General features: G+C 27.0%; 1 protein-coding gene across 1 annotated transcript in view; it reads right to left on the bottom strand.

Moving 5' to 3' along the window:
- Positions 1-12,572, bottom strand: part of LOC135954596 (uncharacterized) — a 37,851-nt gene extending 25,279 nt beyond the window's left edge. The window contains exons 1-2 of the mRNA XM_065504787.1: positions 12,356-12,572; positions 7,073-7,455 (exon numbers count right to left, since the gene is read on the bottom strand). Of these exons, the coding sequence (XP_065360859.1) occupies positions 7,073-7,427 (355 nt within the window). The 5' untranslated portion in view covers positions 7,428-7,455; positions 12,356-12,572. The remainder of the gene's footprint in view (positions 1-7,072; positions 7,456-12,355) is intronic.
- Positions 12,573-13,260: the final 688 nt, after the last annotated feature.

Raw genomic sequence — 13,260 nt, 5'->3', positions numbered from 1 at the left:
GAAAATCACTCAAAAATATAAATTATTGAAATTTTAAAAGAAAAATGTTTTTGCTGTTTTACTTAGTGTAGGGTATTATATGGTCGGGCTTGACCGACCATACTTTCTTACGTGTTTTATAATAAAACTAACTTTTCAAAACGCTCCGTTTACACTAATCTGCTTCTTCTTACGAATGTTACAAGCCCTTAGCGCCAAATTATCGTAAGCGACATTTTTAAAATTTTTGTTTTATTGCAGAAATTAAAATTTTATGGACCGACTGATGTTTTAGCGTTCTCAGAATATCAAAATTGTTAATAACATCAAAAATATAGGGGGTAAGATTTTATCGTAAGTCAATGTTTATATTTTACAGTAAACAAATTTTATCGTAAGCGACACACAGTGGTATAGAAAAAAAAGAGGGAAATAAATCTGTAACTTCTAAATGGTTCGATTGGTTTGAATGAAATTTCACGTGTGCAAAGAGTTTAAGTTTTGAACGCGGATCTCATGGGCCCACCAGGAGCGCGACCAAGGGCCCTCAAAGTAGGACACCTCGGGTATGTTACATTTTTAAAACGATATTATTTCTTGGTTTGAGTTCCGATTTCAAAAACATACATGTAGAATCTTCTCATCGAGCACTACAAAAAACCTCGTCGTAGCTATCAATTATCTATTACAGCTTAGGAGATATTCGCATTTGAAAATTAAATTTTTAACATTTTTACCCACCCTACTCCAAATATTTCCCGATTCTCCCAGTTTTCCTTAATTGGACTAACAACTCATGAGTGTATCAAATGGAAAAAGAACTGTTTAAAAATAATGACTAAGTCCAAACTTATATGTATTTGAATTTAAAAAAAAAATAAAAAGCAATTTTTCGCTATTTTTGGGAAAAAAGAACTTCTTTTCTTTTTAAGTTATCGCAAAAAATTTCTAAGAGGATGTATAAGGAATTTTTACTTTCTGAAAGCTTAGTCTTCATAAAATATTTTAAAAGAAAACCAATTTCAAAATTGTTGTTAACGAGGGACCAGGTCCTTTCAAAAACCACCTATTTTTTATGTAAAATAAAACTTTAGGCCAAAAATTCTCAAATCGCGTATCCGATATTAAAATATAGTAACCGATTATAGGTGGCTCAATATTTCTAATTATTTTGTAAAGGGTCCCGATAACCCCGACCCTGGTATGGATATTATAGCCAAAAAACTAAAAATTACTAATTTTGGAATTTTTCAACACTTTTTCAAAATTCGTTTTTATTTTTCCATTTTATATAGAAAAATCTACATAACTGTCATATTTTTCTATAAAGTATTCCATGAATTTTTAATTGTCAAAAGATATAAATATTTTTGAAAAATAGACAAATAGCTTGAACGAAATTATATTATATCGCATCATAACATTTTTCATTCTATGTATAAATTTCAAAATAATCAAAAAAAACCTTCTCCTGTAAAATTTGTGTTTTGTCGCTTACGATAATTTGGCGCTAAGGGGTCGATTAATTTCTGAGATATCATAAAAAAAACAAATCGACTTATTTGGAGTTGTTGATTTGTTTTGACAAAACAACTTAATTCGCAAAAACTGTTGTATTTATCGATAATTATTTTATTATTTATCCTTTGTATAATTCTTTGAGATAAATAGTAAAGTTCTTCAAGGATAAGTAATAAAATATTGATCGATAAATTCAACAGTTTTTGATCTCTCCTGAAAAATTTGAAAATTCCACTTAAGTTGTTTTGTCAAAAGTTCACAGATATGATTACTTATAAAAAAGAGTATGATGTAATATAACGACTATATTTGATCATAATATGATATTATACGATGCTAATGATGATCATAATATGTTTGGTCTACAATCATAAATCTTCTCATAATATGTTACTCATAGCCATATTTATACCCTACACCACCATAGTGGGGAGGGTATTATGCGTTTGTGCAGATGTTTGTAACGCCCAAAAATGTTAGTCTAACACCCACCTTAAAGTATACCGATCGACTTAGAATCACTTTCTGAGTCGATTAAACGATGTCCGTCCGTCCGTCCGTCCGTCCGTCCGTCTGGTTGGCTGGCTGGCTGGCTGGCTGGCTGGCTGGCTGGCTGGCTGTCCATGTAAACCTTGTGCGCAGAGTACAGGTCGCAATTTTGAAGATATTTCGATAAAATTTGGTACATATTACTTTTTCGGCCCAAGGACCAAGCCTATTGAAACTGGCTGAAATCGGTCCATTATTTCACCTAGCCCCCATACAAATGTCCCCTCGAAATTGGACTTTATCGGTCATAAACGTTTATTTATCTATGTATCTACACAAATTTCGCTCCAAATAAGTTTTATATATACAAAATTCATGTCACCAAATTTTGTTACGATCGGTCCATAATTAGTCATAGCTCCCATATAGAACCGCTTCCGAAAATCACTTTAACGTGCATAAATCGCTTAAAAATGTTGGTATACACACAAAATTCAACATAGTTAACTTTAATATAGACATAAATCACACGACCTAATTTTATGGTGATCGGTCCATAATTGGTCATAGCTCCCATATAAGGCCCACTTCCGAAAATCACTCAAAAATATAAATTATTGATATTTTACAAGAAAAATATTTTTACTCATTTACTTGGTGTAGGGTATTATATGGTCGGGCTTGACCGACCATACTTTCTTACTTGTTTTTCTCTAGGTGTATGCATACTTAAATTGGCCCCAGGGAATAAATATAATACTCATGCTTAAACACAAATGATTTTGTATGAAAATAAAACAATCTATAAGATGCTTACAATAATCAACTACATACTAATATAAAAAAAGGCGCTATGAAAACATAAAAAAACACATTTCGCTTTGGCAAGCAGCAGCAGCAGTCGTAGTCAAAGAAAACTACAAAACTATGGTTAAAATAGCTAGAAAATGCCTTTTATGAATACTTTACATAAAACATTATGAGTATAACAAATTTGAAGTGTTTCTTCATTCATTTTATTTAAATGTATAAAGAGTAGTTATGAATCGACATGGAAATGTAAGTATACATGTTTATTAAAATTCCCACCAGACCAGAACATTAGAAAATTGTAATACCATCTAACGTATCTCATACAAACATTCGAGAGCAGCAAAATCTTTATTATCAAAATTCGAGAACGGTACGGAACGGAACGGAATTCAAGTTGAAAGCAAGTGTAATTCAAACCTTGAATTATAGTCAAGCAATTGAATTACAGTTGTTTTGAACTTTATTTCAATAGCATTATCCAGTAAAAGGGAAACATAAATTCAACTCATATGTCTTTTGTTTGAAAAACATTTATTTTTTCAAATATTTTTTAAGTTTAAAACATAATTACATTTGCATTCAAGTCAAATTTCGATAAAATGTTCAAGTGTTTAAATTTTTTGGGGCTTAGGTGCTTATTGGGTAGGAATAAAGAATCATTAGCAAGCTATATTGAGATATTTTTTCTACTTAAGTATTACAAAAATTCGTTTATTATACAAATTTAAGAACTTCAATTATTTGTTGGAATTTGACTTCAATGCAAATGTAATTATGTTTTAAACTTGAAAGATATTTGAAAAAATTAAGTATTTTTTAAGCAAAAAACAAATGGCTTGAATTTATGTTTAATTTTTACTGGATAATGCTATTGAAATCAAATATAATACAACTGTAATTCAATTGCTTGACTATAATTCAAGGCTTGAATTACACTTGCTTTCAACTTGAATTCCATTAGAAATGCTTATTGAGGTACAATTATCATTTGAAAAATTATTGAGAATTATTCGGTTTTGTGAACATTTTCATTTTCAGCGAAATTTTCTAAATTTTCTATTGTTTGGTTGAGTGGGTTATTTCTTATACATTTAAATCTATGTCTATGTGTGTGTTTGTATGTTAAAGGAGTATTTAGGTCAAAGTATTTATAACATATTAAAACTTATGAGTTAAAGGTAAATTATTATTATTACAAAAAATAACTAAGATATCAGTAGATATTTTATATCGCATAACAAAAATGTTAATTTACATGCTTAAGCAATGTTGCAATACCTACGAAAAAAGTATTTAGATTGAAGTGGTTAGGAAGTTTTGCCTCACCCGCTTTATAGCCCAGACCGTGCCCCATCCGACTACTCAATTGTTTTTTTTTTAGAAATTTCTGAAATTCAATTTAAAATGTTTGAAATATACCTAATTGGAAATGGTGTAGATTCTATAAAAACAATATATAAGCTATTGATATCATTTGTAGTTAAATCTGAAAGTGTTAATTTATTTCCATTTTATTTGCTCCCATGTGGTAAAGATTTCAAATCATTTTATAGATTAAACAATTCATCCATTGATTAAGGTTAGAGGAAAATTTTTAAAATATATTTAGAATAGCCGATGGTTTTTACTGATTGTTTAAATAAATCAATTTTTGTTTGCAATGAACAATGTTCAAAGTATAAAAATTTGTCACATTTTGATTATGTTTTTTTTTTTCAAACAAAACTAAATTAGCTTTACATTTTTATATTTCAAATTAAAAATATATTCGGTTTATGGTGTGCGTAAAAGAAAGGAAATTTTTGTTTCAAATTAGCAATTAAAATTAGTCCGTAATTGACCCGTTTTGATACACCTCCCTTTAATATTTCTTTATTAATGGAGGGGTTTTTAATAAAAATTTACCAACTAATATACATAAAAAATATCTTTGTAAAAAAAAGTACCAAAAAGAGGGATCAATTTGACCCGTTATACATTTAAATTTCAAAAAGTGCCGAAATTCATTTGAAATTTTTTCACAATTACATTTAAATTTAATTTCTGGAATATGGGATACAAAAAAGTATTAAACTTGGGTTTCCCCTTAAAAGTACAAAAACCACATAACTGTCGACTTTTTTTTTATATAAATTTAGATTAAGTTCGACTTTTAGTGATAACTTTATTAGTTTTAGAGATTTTACATATTTTTACCCTCATAAAATTCGAATTTCCAAAAATCCCTTCATATTGGATCAACACATCGTGTGATGTACCACATACGAAATTTCAAGACGTACTAATTTTTAAAAGTTCAAATTTGGGTAAAATGTTTGGGCAAATTTTAAAATCGGCTTTACGAATGGACCGAATAGACCCAATGTAGTATTCTAGGTGTCTAAAACCATCTTCAAAAATTTCCTTTCCAATGAAACCGGTTTGGAGCTAATCGGTTGGATGGTTTCAGAGTCTATAACGGACATAGATAGAAACATTTTTTGTGTTTAAGATAGAAGATAGAAGATAGAAGATAGAAGATAGAAGATAGAAGATAGAAGATAGAAGATAGAAGACAGAAGATAGAAGATAGAAGATAGAAGATAGAAGATAGAAGATAGAAGATAGAAGATAGAAGATAGAAGATAGAAGATAGAAGATAGAAGATAGAAGATAGAAGATAGAAGATAGAAGATAGAAGATAGAAGATAGAAGATAGAAGATAGAAGATAGAAGATAGAAGATAGAAGATAGAAGATAGAAGATAGAAGATAGAAGATAGAAGATAGAAGATAGAAGATAGAAGATAGAAGATAGAAGATAGAAGATAGAAGATAGAAGATAGAAGATAGAAGATAGAAGATAGAAGATAGAAGATAGAAGATATAAGATAGAAGATAGAAGATAGAAGATAGAAGATAGAAGATAGAAGATAGAAGATAGAAGATAGAAGATAGAAGATAGAAGATAGAAGATAGAAGATAGAAGATAGAAGATAGAAGATAGAAGATAGAAGATAGAAGATAGAAGATAGAAGATAGAAGATAGAAGATAGAAGATAGAAGATAGAAGATAGAAGATAGAAGATAGAAGATAGAAGATAGAAGATAGAAGATAGAAGATAGAAGATAGAAGATAGAAGATAGAAGATAGAAGATAGAAGATAGAAGATAGAAGATAGAAGATAGAAGATAGAAGATAGAAGATAGAAGATAGAAGATAGAAGATAGAAGATAGAAGATAGAAGATAGAAGATAGAAGATAGAAGATAGAAGATAGAAGATAGAACATGGAAGATAGAAGATAGAAGATAGAAGATAGAAGATAGAAGATAGAAGATAGAAGAATTTATTTTTTTAACAAAAAAAAAATACAAAAATACTGTACATGATCTATAATTGACTTATCAAGTTTCAGCAGCAAGCCAATCAATTAAACATTTACAGACCTTTAGTATGAACTGAAAAAGTCAATTTAAATCATGTGATTATAACAAATCTTTAAACACATCAATAATACAAATTTTAAATTTGTAAAGTACTATCTAGTTTAAAAACTATACAGATTTATACAAACAATTTTTCTATTTATTATCGCCGAATGTCTAGGCTACTAATGTATATATTTCATTCATACTTTCATTAATGCGTGTTTAAAAAAAAACTGTTGCTGTCCCGACGTTTTGAACTAAAAACACTTATTTATTTGCTCAAAACACGAACCAACCAGAATTTAAGAGCTATTTATAAAAACACCAATAAATGAATATTTTTAAATGTTAATTAAAATGATAATTTCAACTAATATCAAAAAAACACTTAGACGTATAAGTGCTATTCATTGATAAAACTTAATTAAAAACACTTATACGTCACTGTGTCCCACAAACACTTTTGACATTTTTTTTATGTTTTTGCTTTCGTATAAAGTGAAAATAAAACCCAGTGCTTAACTATTCAATTAAATAAAAAAACAACAAGTGCTTAAATATTGTAATACAAAACAATACTACAACTAAAGTATTTCAAAATTCTAATTCTACTGCGATTATTATAACGTGATTATAAATGCTGTAACCAAGAGCAGAAAAAATAACTATGATAACTACTACAACTACTGTAGCATCATTATTATATTGTTTATATTTCATTATTATTAAATCCAAAGTATAATAACAATTTTGTACTCTATAAAACAAAGGTAAAAGGAAGGAAAGGGAAGGGAAGATTGTCTGTGCTGCTTAGTCAGTAATAGAAAAACAAATCCAACTAAAATTTAATTTGAAACTTACCTTTATCGGGTACTGCATTAATAACTTGTTGGCCAGGTGTTAAAACATCCACCACCGCCTTGTTGAAACTAAATTCCTGTTCTAACACTGATGATGCCATCTTCCCCTTACTCCCATTAACTTGTGGCAAAATCATCACTAATGATTCAGATGATGATGATGCTGGCGAGGAGAAGGAGACTAAAGCTGGTTGAGCTGGTATGGTTAGAGCAACAGCTGGTTGAGTTAATACAATTATTGTGCATAATAATGAAAATATTAATAAAACGAAGCGATTACGGTAACAAAACATATTTTGAAAATTCAATGTGGATAAAGCAGGGCTGCGCTGTGCTGAAGTTTTTAATTTAAACATTATTGATTGTTTTGGCGGTGTAAGTTGACTAGGGAGAGAAAAGAAAATTAATATAAAAGTTTATTTTTTTAATAAAAATAAAATAAGAAATAAGTTTTAATTGTTTGTACTATTTTTCAAGAGATCATAAATAAACTAAAGATTTTTCTAGATATTCATTAAAAAAAATTAAATTTGAATTTTAAACTTTAATTATCTTCTGGCATTTAAAACTAAAACTACCACAGCAATAATGATTTTTACAAATTAAAAAAAATAACTACCGAACAAAATCACATTACCTTTAAAATTACCCAAAAAAAATCACTTTTTATATTAATTTCCACAAATATGTAAAAGTTTTAGTTTTAATTTAATTTTGCTGATTTCAATTCTATTTTTAATTTTTCTATCAATGAAAACTATCTGCTGTATCAGCATAATCATACACAATGCAATGAAATCTTTGTAAATGGCATCTTTAATAAAATAGTTTTGAAAAAAATAAACATTTCTTTGCATCTCAGAAAAACAACCATTCAACCACAGTTCAGTATAGAAGAAAAAAACACAAGGATTTAAAAGAAAATCCTGTACAAAGACTTTGTTTGCTGCACTCAAACGCATTCATTTAATAACATAGACACATTTAAAAGCATTAAGATGGCTGCAAAATAAATTCTTGATATTCCTCTCTAAAATAAAAATTATTTTATTTTTAGAGAGTTTTTCGTAGAACATATTCTATAGAATGTTTTGTACAGAAAGTTTTATAGGGAATGGTTTCTATAGAAAGTTTTCTAGAGAATGTTTTCCATAGAATGTTTTCTAACGAAAGTTTTATATAAAGAATTCTATAAAGATTTCTATAGGAAAATTTCTGTTGAAAGTTTTCTGTAGAAAGTCTTCTATAGAAAATTTTCTATTGAAGGTTTTCTATAGAAAGTTTTCTGTAGAATGTTATCTATAGAATGTTATCTATAGAAAGTTTTCTATAGAAAGTCTTCTATAGAAGGTTTTCTATAGAAAGTTTTCTATGGAAAGTTTTCTATAGAAAGTTTTCTTTAGAATGTTATCTATAGAAAGTTTTCTATAGAAAGTCTTCTATAGAAAGTTTTCTATAGAAAGTTTTCTATAGAAAGTTTTCTATAGAAAGTTTTCTATAGAAAGTTTTCTTTAGAATGTTATCTATAGAAAGTTTTATTAGAATGTTATCTATAGAAAGTTTTCTATAGAAAGTTTTCTATAGAAAGTTTTCTATAGAATGTTTTCTATAGAAAGTTTTCTATAGAAAGTTTTCTTTAGAATGTTATCTATAGAAAGTTTTCTATAGAAAGTCTTCTATAGAAAGTTTTCTATAGAAAGTTTTCTATAGAAAGTTTTCTATAGAAAGTTTTCTATAGAAAGTTTTCTTTAGAATGTTATCTATAGAAAGTTTTATTAGAATGTTATCTATAGAAAGTTTTCTATAGAAAGTTTTCTATAGAAAGTTTTCTATAGAATGTTTTCTATAGAAAGTTTTCTATAGAAAGTTTTCTTTAGAATGTTATCTATAGAAAGTTTTATTAGAATGTTATCTATAGAAAGTTTTCTATATAAAGTTTTCTATAGAAAGTTTTCTATAGAAAGTTTTCAAATTTATAGAAGGTTTTCTATAGAAAGTTTTCTTTAGAATGTTATCTATAGAAAGTTTTCTATAGAAAGTTTTCTATAGAAAGTTTTCAAATTTATAGAAGGTTTTCTATAGAAAGTTTTCTTTAGAAAGTTTTCTATAGAAAGTTTTCTATAGAAAGTTTTCTATAGAAAGTTTTCAAATTTATAGAAGGTTTTCTATAGAAAGTTTTCTATAGAAAGTTTTCAAATTTATAGAAGGTTTTCTATAGAAAGTTTTCTTTAGAATGTTATCTATAGAAAGTTTTCTATAGAAAGTTTTCTATAGAAAGTTTTCTATAGAAAGTTTTCAAATTTATAGAAGGTTTTCTATAGAAAGTTTTCTTTAGAATGTTATCTATAGAAAGTTTTCTATAGAAAGTTTTCTATAGAAAGTTTTCAAATTTATAGAAGGTTTTCTATAGAAAGTTTTCTTTAGAATGTTATCTATAGAAAGTTTTCTATAGAAAGTTTTCTATAGAAAGTTTTCTATAGAAAGTTTTCAAATTTATAGAAGGTTTTCTATAGAAAGTTTTCTTTAGAATGTTTTCTATAGAAAGTTTTCTATAGAAAGTTTTCTATAGAAAGTTTTCAAATTTATAGAAGGTTTTCTATAGAAAGTTTTCTTTAGAATGTTATCTATAGAAAGTTTTCTATAGAAAGTTTTCTATAGAAAGTTTTCTATAGAAAGTTTTCAAATTTATAGAAGGTTTTCTATAGAAAGTTTTCTTTAGAATGTTATCTATAGAAAGTTTTCTATAGAATGTTATCTATAGAAAGTTTTCTATAGAATGTTTTCTATAGAAAGTTTTCTTTAGAATGTTATCTATAGAAAGTTTTCTATAGAAAGTTTGCTATAGAAAATTTTCTATAGAAAGTTTGCTATAGAAAATTTTCTATAGAAAGTTCTGTGTTACACAATAAAGCTTTTCTTACAAAAGAGCTGTTTATACAAAAAATTTTGTTTAAAACAAAGTTTTTTGGCATAAATAAGCTTTTATTACAAACAAGTTTTTACTATTAGATAAAAGCTTTCTATAGAAAGTTTTTTTATAGAAAGTTTTCTATAGAAAGTTTTCTATAACAAGTTTTCTATAAAAAAAATTTCTATAGAAAGTTTCCACTTAACTTTTTTAATTTTCCAAAAGCTTTTACGACCAGAATTTGTCTAGAAAAGCTCTTCTCCATATCATTTAAAAAATGTGTTACACAATAAATCTTTTCTCACAAAATTGCTGTTTATACAAACTTATTTTATAACAATGTCAAATTTACTTAATAAATTTATTTTTAAAAATAAATATTTTTAAAAACATTAATTACACGGTGCTACGATGGAAAAAAAACTTGGAAAACGCCCTAGCGTGGGTTATAGGGCTTGCCGAGTACATTAGAAATTGTGTCGAAAAATTTCAGAAACACCCTTAAATGTTCGTCAACTTATCGATTTGCAACTCAGTCAGTCTCTGTCCGACTTTAAATTTTTAAACGGGGTTGGAAAGAAAACTGAATGCGCTTTAAAATGACGTGAATTTTTTTACATTTGTTAGTTATAAGTTTATAAAAGTTATAAATTTATCAACTTTTTTGATTTTAGTCGCTTTTCATTGCTTATTTTGATATGGAAGGAAATTTAGGAAATTTAGTTCTTAACAAACCATCGTTTTAATTATTCAAAAAAAAATAAAAAAGATAGCGAAACTATTTATAAAAACTTACACTGTTTCTAGGAATATAGATTTTATACATACATTTTATGAAAGCTTAATTCTTAACCTAACTTTACTTGTTTAAAATTTTTAAATCTGTTCAAAAATGTGTGAGTTAGAGGTATTAAGTACTACGACCTACCCTAAAACCGTTTTTTCAAAATAACTCAAAATTTTGAGGGTGTTTCAAAATCTTTTAAAACGGTTTTGTATGTCCTCACCTAGGCCTACAAACTCCATTAGGTGGCTTTTCATGTTCTGACAAAAAGTATCATTTTGTAGCAGAGTGTTATCAACAACAAATTTTATCTCATTAAAATAACTTTATATACCAAAAAAAAATCTGAATAAAAGCTTTTACATATTTCAAACAACACTTTTAAAATAAAAAATGTGTTTTTAACAATAAAGCTTTTCTCACAAACTAATAAAAGCTTTTATTTAAAACAAAGCTTTTTAAAATTAAGATTTTTTAAAAAAAGCTTTTTTCAAAATCAATACCTTTTTTAAAATACAAAAAACACCACTTTTCAGAATCAAATTTTTATTTATACGCTTCAAAAAAAGCTTTTTTTAACATTTTTTAAAAACTTATTTTCGTTTTTAAAAAATGTTTTATAAGAAATTAAAATTTTGATCTAAAACTTGTTTTATTACATAATAATGTAAAGGAGAAATTAGGCAAATTGGTTAAAAAAAAATTAAATCTAAAATTTATTAAAAAATGTATCTATGTGCTTTACCCATTTCATTAAGAGGCATTTTATAAATTAGAGTTTTTTTGTCGGTGCTATCCTAATAAATCTGTATGTGTTTTACACTAATACTGTTTCTTGTAAAGAGCTTTTGTTATTGAAGATAAAAGATCATGTATGTTGCTGCACTTATTATTGACAGCTTTACATAGAATGGGTTTTGATATTTTTTGTTATTACTTTACGATGCACAGTAGGGGAAATGGAAAAAAGTGGAAATAAATCAATAACTTCTAAACAGCTAGACCGATTTGAATTTTTAATTTTCCATATAACCGAGATGTCACACTTGAGGCTCCGCCCCTCTTAGGGCTGCACATTCTATATAGCCATGATAATATTTATTATCCATTTAGAAGTTACAGATTTATTTCCTATCTATCTGAGCTACTATATCTACATATATCTATTATGAGCTACTGAAATTTGGTCAAACCATCACAGGGAACCTGAACCAAATCTGATCGACTACGATTACCGCTAAGCTACCGTTACCGAAATAATAGCAATTACCGTTACCGCTAAAATACATTTACCAATATAATTTTAAATAGCATTAACAGCAATTACCGTTGCTGTTAAATTATCGTTACCGAAATAAACCAAAATACCGTTACCGCTAAGCTTCCGTTACCGAAATAATCCAAATTATCGTTACCGTTACCTTTTAACAGTTTCGAATCGATGGCCAACCTTTAAGTATTTAAGTTAACTAACTAAAAACTTCTTATAAAATCTTGAAAAAAAAATAAACAATTAAGACATTGTAACACGCAACTTAAAGTAGTTGCTAAGAAAATCAACTTTATAGAAAAAAACTTAAAACAATCTTTACTTTTGATTTTTAGATATATTTTTTTTTTTGCAAAGTATTTGGCTTATGCTCCTGTTTCAACAGCAATTTACAGTCAATGTTTTTGTTCGTTTCTTTTTTATTTTTTTACTTTATTACTATATTTTTCTTTTTTTATTTGGTTTTTTTTCTGTGTGTTCTATAACAATTTTACACGCGATATTCACCACTATGTGCACTAAACTGAATGCGAACATACAAGTAGCACTTCAATAAAGTCAATATAATTTGTTGAATCGAGAATAAAAATAAAAAAAATAAATAAAAAATATTGCAAAAAACAACAGCAGTGTGATTCAAGTGTTTTCCAATTGATAAGAACGTTAAAAAGGCGCTAATAATGACATTTAATGGTTTTGATAAAAACATAAATAAAAAACTAAATAGATTTTCTTATTTGAGAAAGAGATAGCAGATATTTGTGTGCGAAATAAGCAATTACTTTGAATTATGTGTAGAGAAGTGAAAAATAGAATTATTTATAGCTTTGGCTATTAATCATTAAATCTATATTGGAACTTTTTCTTTAGCCCTAATCAATTCTTTTGTTTGTGGCTAAAAAAAAACAAAGGAATTATTAGTTAACGCCCCCTTTAGATTGCTCACAAAGAGATTAAATTGAATTGATAATACCAGTACTAAACACTAATTGGGGGTCTTTTGGCAACTGTTTTGAACTTTATTAGTCAGCTGGTGGGGGTATCGAAAAAACTATGTGTTGGCAGGTGCATTATTAATCATAAGTATGAAATACTTAAAAAGAAATGTACAATAGATTAGCAATGAATATTTTGGATTTTCTTGGAATATTTATCATTTCACAAAAAATCTTTACAATATTTTTGGAAATATTTATAATATCTTCAAAATCTTATTTAATTAAAAGA

Source organism: Calliphora vicina, chromosome 3 (assembly GCF_958450345.1).
Source record: "Calliphora vicina chromosome 3, idCalVici1.1, whole genome shotgun sequence".
Taxonomy (NCBI): Eukaryota; Metazoa; Arthropoda; class Insecta; order Diptera; family Calliphoridae; genus Calliphora; species Calliphora vicina.
This window is presented reverse-complemented; position numbering and strand designations above follow the sequence as displayed.